Genomic DNA, 9513 nt, shown 5'->3' on the forward strand with positions numbered 1-9513 from the left:
AACAACTGTGCTGGTTTCTTTCCATGTTTTACATCTGCTGATAGAATTATCTAGAGATTTACATATACATATATAACTATTTTGACGTTGGGTTTTAGTTTTCACCATCTCGTTTCACAAAAGTGGGCTCATAATTCACAAAGTGTCCTTTTCTTCTCTCTGTCCCTGAACAGTGTCCTATTCCCATAGGAATAGCCCTCCAACTCATCCGGAGCAGCTCTAATGTGTTCTTTGTTGGGACTGAGCAGGATTCCGCAGCACAGATGAGAATAAAAGCGGTGAGCGTGGGTGGGACCAACAAGAGAGGGAAGATAGATGGAGGAGACCAGTCCAAAGGCTGAAGGAATCAGAGGAGGAGGTGGAGAAGAGCAGTCTGTAAGGGCAGAGGAATACCAGGGCATGTGGTGTCCCGAAGGCCACAGGAAGGAGGGGTTTCCAGGAGGGAGGGGGAGGGATCGCCTATGGGAAATGCTGCTGGCTGGGTCCAGGAGGACGAAGACAGAGAATTAACCGTGGGGCATGAGCTCACAACAACAGAATTTTTCTGCCCTAACCTCTCATTGTCTACAAAGTACCACCACACTTCTTGGGAGTAAAGATTTTAAATTTAACTCAGTCGTTCTCTCATTCTTCCTACCTGGGCAATTCACCTGTTTACATTTCATTGGAACCTGGGTTGAAACGGTCCCCTTTAATGTCTGAATACCCTGCTGTGTGGGGTCGAGCGCCTCACTGCTAGATCCCCGTAGCCACCTCATGGCCTGTGATGTTCCCACTCACACATCCTAAATATAATTGTTATACAGTATTCTTCTCGAATACATCTTCAGTTTCCAAATAGTCCTAAAATCTATATGCACTGTCTAGCATATAGGGCCCTGACCAAACATTTAGTTTTTGCTGTCTGTGTACTTCTTCCTGTGTCATCTCCCCATCTCCCAGCCAGTTCTTTTTTCTGATTTAACAGGCCCTTGGGTGCAGCCGGGCAGCTGGACTTTCTCCTCCGTGACCGTTTCCCCATCGCCTTCTCTCTGGTTGGGATTCACCTCCACCAGCTTCCCCAGTCTAACAAAAGTCTAGCCCCTGCCTGTTCCACCCTGTGCCTCTGCTCACACACACTCTGGATGTCCCCACCCAGGTCCCACTTGACGAGAAATGACGTTCTTCTCTGACGCTGCTGGTTTGTGGGAGTCATTTCGTGCTTTCAAGCATTTTGTTCCAACGGCAGAATAAATGTTCCTTGTTCAGAGAATTCCAAGTATGGACAAGTAAGTGGGAAGAAATTGGGAGGCAGAGTTGCTCTTAAAAGAAACCTTCGCTTAACCTGATATGAACCTCGGAGTGTGACTCTTGCAAGGCTCAGGAAAGATCCTCCGCACAGAGACTACACAACATTTCACCCTCTTTTTCCTAAAGCAGACAATACTAACCCAGACCAGACCAATTTCCTTCTAGGCCCGCATATGCCTCAAAAACCCTGGCAACACAGCATCCAGGCAACATCTCCCCGTCAATCACACGGGCAAGCCAGATACACCTCTGGGTATCCCTGTCTCTGGCCTTTCCCCTTCCTGAGGACAGGCTGGGGGCTGGCAGCCTCCTTTGCTAAGATCCTATTCCAGAAGGTATCAGGTGCAGGAGAGGCCATGCCCAGCTGCCTCTAGGACCTGAGACCAAATGGACCTCCCTCACCCTAATTCTAACCCACTTGGATAACTAAAATGACGAGATGCGCAATTTCCATTACATCTTTCTACAATTTTTTGTTTAATGACTTTTCTTACTAGAAGTCTTTACATCAGGTCTGTGTCTGTGCTTCCTATTTCCATTGACACAGCTTCTGAAAATACAATGTGATTAGAATTAATCCTCTTCATTAATAGAAATAGTAACTTAAAAATCTATGATCTTAAGATTCTAAACACCTGTTTCCGGAATGTGCTACCGCCTGTTTTTGCATTCACTCTCGGTAAGTATCTCAGTGTTTTTCCCTGTAATCTGTGTCCACCTCTCTCAGGATTCTGTCTTCCTGTTTCTACCTTCTCTCATTTTTGTTCATTCTACAGTCAAGTCCTGAGCCCCTCCTGTAGACCAAGCCTCCTGCTGGGCCCTAGTACATAGAGATCCTGTCCTGCCCTTGGGGAACTCCTAGGTGAGTAGAGGAGACTGCAAATCTCCAGTGAGCACAAGCTTATAAATGCGCGGCTGGGCCGTGTGCCATGGGAGCTCCCAAGGAAGGTGAAATTCTTTCTGGGTAGATGAGAGAAGGGGCATCGAGGGTGGGTCCAGGAGGTACTTCATAGAATAGGTAGCATCTGAGCCAGGACTTAAAGTGGGACTTGGACAGGGACCACAGGAGGATGCGGAGTGAAGCATTTTTCAGAGGAAGGAGCATGAGGTATGAAAGTCTGAGACCCGGCAAGTGGCCCAATGTGAGCAAGGCAGGGGAAGAAGTGGCCAGTGACAGGTCAGCAAGGCCTGGTTTGCCCTGCTCTACCCTGGTGCTTTATCACCCCTGAAGGTATTCACTATTATGAAAATTTATGATGAGGTTTTGAAAATATTATAAAAAAGTAATTAGCAGTTGCATATTATATTACACTTTACAGAGCATTTCCACATATGGAATCTTGTTTTATCCTCCACAATAGCCCAACAGATGGGCAGGTATGAACAGTACCTGATAATTCTAAGTTTGCCTTGCTGTTGGGAGGATTAAAGGGGACGGTAGAGTCAAGCATTTAGAGTAGGCTGAACGGGGATCCAAAAGATACATCCACATCCAAACCGCAGAACCTGCGAACGGTACCAAGTAAGGAAAAAGGGCCTTTGCAGATGCAGTTAAGGATGATGAGATGAGGAGATCGTGCTGGATTATCGGTGGGCCCCAAATGCCATTTCATCACCCTCATGAGAAGCAGAGGGAGATGTCACACAGAAGAGTACGCGATGTGACCCTAGAGGGGCAGACTGAAGTGAGGAGCCCACAAAAAGGTTGACAGCCCCCAGAAGCTGCAAGAGGCAAGAAAGAATTCGGTCCCCGAGCTACTCTGGGAGTGCAGCCATGCCAGCACCTTGATTTTGGGCTTCTGGTCTCCAGAATGTGAGATGATAAATTTCCTTTGTTCCAAGCCACCAGTTCATGGTTATTAATGGCAGTCCTTCAAACTGATACAGCAATTACAAGCCCATATCTAGTAATAGTTCAATAGCAAGTAGCCCATGGTAGTCAATGTCAACCTCATCTTATTTTTGGATCAAAGCTAGCCAGTGACACCTCAGTCCCACCTTTTGGAACATGACACTTCTAGCAGTGGAAGATAGAGTGGCAGAGAGAGCCCCAAGATTGGGCACGAAGAGTCAAACTCACCCACAGGAAGGGAAACTTTGGGGGCAGAACCAATGAGCCTTGCTGATCAAAATGAGATGTCAGCAAAGCACCCTCCTAACTGAGCCTGCAAAGTCTGGGAGGACAAGGAGTGTAATTTTGTACATAGAAGTTCGAGGCCCTTCTATGACATCCAAATGGAACTATTTGGTAGGCAGTGGAATACTTTGGTTTGAAAATTAGGAGTGAGTGACAGAGAAGATTAGAAAGCCACCGGCATATTTCAGTAGACTTGAAGTCCTTGGTAGGACATGGCCACCACACAGAGAACCAAGAAGGATAGATCTTGGAGGACTCTCACATTCCCCCGACAAGAAGGGGGAGAGGAGGCAGTGAAAGAAACCAAGACAGGTGGCTGAAAAGAGAGGAGGAGATTAAAAAGGAATGTAGTGGGGGAATCCTGGGAAGGAGGTTCTCTCCCCGCCTCTTTTTTTTTTTTTTTTTTGCCTTGTTATCATATAGAAACAGTGTTTTCAATATATTTTGTACAAATTAAGTATTTTCATTTTCTATCCTTAATTTTACAAAGGGATGAATGGAATGAAAATATGCATTTCGTTCTTTCTGGCAGGTCTACAATTCTAGGGTATTTGCAGCTGAACGGTTCCCACAGCTCTGTAGCCACCATGGAATCACAATTACCCAGCTAGAGGGCTGCGGTGGGTTATTATTGCCATGAGAAAGGCCAGGATGGAGCTGACTACACAGTAATCACGCCACTAGCATCACAGCTAGAATGCTCTCCCTCCGCTGATACAAAAAGCTGACTTTGTAAACCTGCTGCATTTGCATACAAAATTAGCATCAAAAGCTCTACCTCTGTTAAGTGCAAAATCTCATTGAAAGAGAAATCAGCAAAGGTTAGGTAGAAGTGGCAACTGAATGCCAAGTTCCCAGCCTCTGCTACAGCCAGGTGGGGGGAGGCTGCCTCTGCAGATCCACTTAGGGGTCCTGCATTCTGCACCTGCCAGCCTTCTGTGCTCTTCCCTAGATCCTGCGTGGGGATCGGTCTCTGCTGGGTCTGCTGTCTTCAGAGCCTCTGACTTCGGTACCTTCTTTGTCTTTGACCTTGTTCTCCTGGAAAGGCACTGTTCTCTCCCTTCTCCTGAACCCTCCTAGGCATTTCGTGGGGGGTGTTTAAAAACACTTGAGCGGTTTAGGGAGAGGATCTGCAGAAATATGGCGAAGGGCTGTAGAGGTCTGACTCCCAGACTCTCCATGGATTGAGTCCCACCCATAAGAGGGAGGCAAACAGCCTTGCAGACAGAAGCAGCCTTTGCTCTAGGGTACCCCATTCCCAGGAAAAAGCCTGCCCCCCTTCCCCCCCCCCCGCTGGCAGGGTCCGCAGCCTTACTTGGCTGAATCTTGTGGCCGTTTTGAGAGGGGCACGCGGCCTCAGCCCCAGTCCGTGCCATTCTGCTCAAAAGAGGCCGTGACGGTGCCCTCTGCTCCTGCTGGACTGGGTGCTGTGGGCTGCGCGTGGCTGCTTTGTGACGCGTCGCCATGGAGACGCGGGTCACTTTCCGCAGCTCAGCTGGGGGCCGATAGGTGCGGGAGGGGGAGGGCGAGCGCTTCATCAGGCAGGCTGGGGGACGGGGTGCGGAAAGCCCAGATGTGTTTCCAGCAATATGCTTACTTCCGTGTGTTCCTATAGTTCTGGCAGTGAGCTTTCCTGAGCATTGTCTTGCATATCTGGGGAGAGAAGGGAAAAGATGAGTTGTTGAAGAGAAAGTCCTATTGTCAGATTTGCGATTGCAAATTTTCATCTCTTGGTAACTTTCAACTTTCAGTGACTGTAGGGAAAGTTGTCATAGATCTTTGCATTACTAAGGAAACAAGAGTGGGCAGGGATGTGTGTGACACCTTTCTCTTCACCAGGGGAGGTTTCTGGCATGAACCATTGAGTTTTGTGATTGTCAATGTAATTGTTCTATCCCCACAGACTCAACTGTGTCTCTCCCCGCCCCCATGTGTGTGTTACAGTTTTCCAAGAGTGTGGAGGGTCTTTTATCTTCATATTCTTGGCAACTAGCTTGGTAGTTTGACACATAGTAGGCGCTTAGTAAAATTGAATGCTTCCAGGCTAGGACACAGCTATTAGCCACCTGGGTGCAAAGAAAAGAGAGGAAATACTCATTAGAGACTGCTGGCAACACATTTAGAAAGCAATTTACAACCATTCCTTCTCTGCAAAGGGGTTATTTGAAAAAGTAGGACCTTAGGTGAAGTTGGTGTTTAAAAAAAGGAGTTTATCAAAGGACACAGAATAGGCATCAAAGTAAGCATCCCAAGTGCATATGCAAGGTATTGCTTAAAAATTAAGAACTAAAGTAGAATTTTCTGAGAGGGGTCCTATCCATATAATGGAACACATATAACACATTCTAGACTCTCAGATTTTATAGCTATGAATGGTGGTGGAGCACATAGAAGGTATAGCATTCTGTCGATGTTATTAAAAGGAATGAGTCTAAATTAGGATTTAGTAGTGGCATCTAAATGAGGAAAATAACACCCGATAACAGATTACTGTCTGAAAATGACAGAGCTAATTAGCATAGCATAATTTAAGAAAAATATTTTTTTTAAAACAGAGCAGGGAGTCTATAGAATTTTGAAAGTGAATTCTTTTTTTTTTTTTTTAAGATTTTATTTATTTATTTGACAGAGAGAGACACAGTGAGAGAGGGAGCACAAGCAGGGGGAGTGGGAGAGGGAGAAGCAGGCTTCCCGCAGAGCAGGGAGCCCGATGCCGGGCTCGATCCCAGGGTCCTGGGATCATGACCCGAGCTGAAGGCAGACGCTTAATGAATGAGCCACCTAGGCGCCCCCGAAAGTGAATTCTTATTAATATCTTACATTTGTCTCCTCTTAGGCAAGATGTGAAATTGTGGCCTACGCACCAAATCGGGAGCTGGGAAATCTCTTTGTACTTTCTACCTGGGGCCCTTAGGATCAAGCAGATACTTCTCTGAGCCCCAAGTTATCTGTAAAATGACTATACCAGTGCCTGTCTTGCCGGGCTGTAAAGATGAATAATTCTAACAATAATTTATAAATTATAAAGCCGCATAAACCTAAGGTATTGCTCTTTTGTCTTATTGCTATTCTGAGCTCCATTCTTTTTATAGTCTTTCATTCCTGCTTCAAAATGGATTTTTGGTACAAGTCCATTTTATCACGACCGGTATAGCACTATTCCTGCCTCTGAATTTGGGTTGCTTGAGGCAACCCCTTTCAATGATTAAGATGATTTTTTTTTTCCTTTCTACTTTCCCTCAACAAACACTGCCTATGTACTGAAAATGAGCTGCATGATGACATTAAGGGCAATGCCCTGGATAGGGATCTTGGGGAGCTGGTCCTAGAACAGGAAATGCCCGAGCTGAGTTCTCAAGGATGCCTAGGAGGCAATCAAGGGGAGACAGAGAGCTGCCACCAGGCGGAGCAAAGGCCCAGGAGGCAGGGGATAGCACAGCATGGGATTGCCACACTGGAAAGAGTGAAGGGGGAGCTGGGGAACACTGAGCCAAAGGCCCTGCGGGGCATCGTGCTGAGAAACTGGGCTTCCCCTGAGCAGGAGAATTATTCACTGGAGTGGGTTACAGCAACAGAGCAAAGCGATCAAGTCAGAACCTTGCATAAGTCCTGGCCTCTTTTTCCAGGGGAAAGAGAAGCAACATCATCCATATCACCTACCAGAAAGAGTTAACCATTTAGAAATTAAGACATGCAGCTTACTAATATGCCTTTTACAGAGTTTCAAATTGATCAACAGTTTGAGAGTAGCTGTATTGAAGGGGCTAAATGTTAAATGGTTTTTTCCAATTTAAATTGTTATAATAAATTTCTTCCCGTGTACGTACACACATACACACACACAGAAGGAACATGACGTGAAGGAGTAGCAACAGGTGGGTGGTAGCAGGAGGGGACAGCAAGGGTAGAATACCCAGCTTTTGGCTATGAAGGAGAAGGAAGACTCCAGCTGGAGGAGAGGGAGTGGGTCAGGTAGAGAGTTAGTACCCAAACCGGAGAGGAAGAACCAAGTTCTTAGGCTGTGGGTAAGAAGCAGGGAGAGAGATGGAGCTTGCCTGCTGTGTGGAAAGAGCAGATGGGGCCCAGACCTGGAGAAGACGAATGTGTTCCTCCTCAAACCGAGCGTATCCACCAACACCTGGGCATCTAGAGAACACGGATTCTGACTCAATAAGTCAGGTGGGGCCTGAGATTCTGTTTTTCTAACAAGATCCCCAGATGATTCAATAAGTTTGAGATGGACAGTTCCAGAGCCTGGTCCTAGGATGAGCAGCCTCTGCATCACCCAGGAGCTTGCTAGAACACAGACCTACTGAATTAGAGTCTGCAGCTTAGCAAGACCTCCAAGAGATTCCTAGGCACATTCAAATTGGAGAAGTTCTGCTCCAGGAAATATGACAGGCAAGGGTGTCTCCTGAATGAGAAGGAGAATGGGAAATTAGTTGATGGGAGGATTCAAAGAGCAAGCCAACAAAGGATGTGTAAAAGATTTGGCAGGGGCCTGCTTCCAAAAGCCTGGGAGAGGTCACAAACGATCTCCAGTGTTGCCCAAGTACTCTGGATATGGATATACTGAGTGAAGTTTCTCCAGCTTAGTACATCTGGGCAAAAGTCTTTCTATTACTAAGTAATATGCAATGCTTTTATTCAAGTGTCTTCATGTTAAAAAAAAAAAAAAAAAAACCTATTGCTTTTTCTCCTTTGTTTTAGCTGATTGATTAATTCGTAAAACATGTTCTCAATTTCTGTGATGGAGTCTGTATTATTCAGGGTTTTCTAGAGAAACAAAACAATAGAGAGAGAGAGAGAGAGAGAGAGTGTGTGTGTGTGTGTGTGTGTGTGTGTGTGTGGAGAGAGAGAGACTTATTTCATTTTAATGAATTGGCTCACACAGTTGTGCAGCCTGACAAGCCCAAAGTCTGCAAAGGAGGCCGGCAGTTGGGGGGCCCAGGGCAGAGCGGATGTTGCAGTTCAAGTTTGAAGGCCACCTGTGCAGAATCTTCTCTTGCTCAGGGGAGGTCAGGCTTTTGTTCTATTTAGGCCTTCAACTGATGGGAGAGGTGCACTGATATTGTAGGGGGCAATTCTGCTTTACTTAAAGTCTGCCAATTTAAATATTAGTCTCATCCAAAAATACTCTCCTAGAAATATCAAGAATAATGTTTGGACACCATGGCCCAGGCAAATTGACACATAAAATTAGCCATCACAGGTCCAGATCTTTCTGAAGTCACCTAATTCATTATCTACCACTCGGAGGGGTTGTTGTTAAGTAGCCAAGAATGATTGCCATCCTTTTACTGAAAGATCCAGAAAAGAAAGTTCTACAATGTTCTCTATTTTGTTAGGACAGTCCAATCTAATGGGGCAGATTCTAAGCCCTGCTTCTAATGTGCCACTCGCCAAACTTACTCACATTTAATCCAAATAAAGCCATAGCAGCAAGTTCAGACTGTTGATTCTATCAAAACCTTGTCAATCCAGTATAAATGTCACCTCCCTCCTGGGCCAGCTCTGCCCTCCTGGGTTCTTGTGTGTTCCTCTTCTCTGAACTCGAGAGGTTAAGTGGGCCAGGCCAGCCATTGGGTAATTACTAATGCTTTACACTGTTGGTTCTTTCAAGTGTATTCAAGTGTTGAACATCAAGTGTGAACATTCCTTTTAAATCTGTTATACCAGCATTTACCCATCCAAATGAATGTTCTCTTCTTCAAAGTAATAATTTATTCTAATGACACTGCCATTGCTTAAAGCATTGAAATTCTTTAGAAACTCCTTTCAGAACTAGATGCATGTTCTTTTGAATTTCTTAAATAGGGGCATAACTTGGCTCTTTGAAGATAGATTGGGGATTTGAAACAGTAAAAAGACATTCACATTTGAGCTGATAATTAAGGTAGGCAATCAAGTTGGGCAATGTTATCCTTCAGCCAAAAATCAAACTCTAACCATGAGGTAATGAGAAAAAAACCTCCCTCACTCTGTAGATAATGTCTGGATTTGCGTTCTTGTTGGAATAAATTAATAGCCTCCAAGGTGACTCTTGTACTGAGAGCTTCAATAAATCAATCACTTGGATACATCAG

At 45.4% G+C, this 9513-nt stretch overlaps 1 protein-coding gene across 1 annotated transcript in view; it reads right to left on the reverse strand.

Moving 5' to 3' along the window:
- The window catches only part of TEX26 (testis expressed 26), a 34760-nt gene extending 27484 nt beyond the window's left edge, over positions 1–7276 (reverse strand). Inside the window, exon 1 of the mRNA XM_064586258.1 lies at positions 4743–7276. Within this exon, the coding sequence (XP_064442328.1) occupies positions 4743–5154 (412 nt within the window). The 5' untranslated portion in view covers positions 5155–7276. The remainder of the gene's footprint in view (positions 1–4742) is intronic.
- Between the last annotated feature and the right edge of the window lie 2237 nt (positions 7277–9513).

This window comes from Mirounga angustirostris, unplaced genomic scaffold (assembly GCF_029215605.1).
Source record: "Mirounga angustirostris isolate CCGP_5_RB_7025 unplaced genomic scaffold, mMirAng1.0.hap1 SCAF_3, whole genome shotgun sequence".
Classification (NCBI taxonomy): domain Eukaryota; kingdom Metazoa; phylum Chordata; class Mammalia; order Carnivora; family Phocidae; genus Mirounga; species Mirounga angustirostris.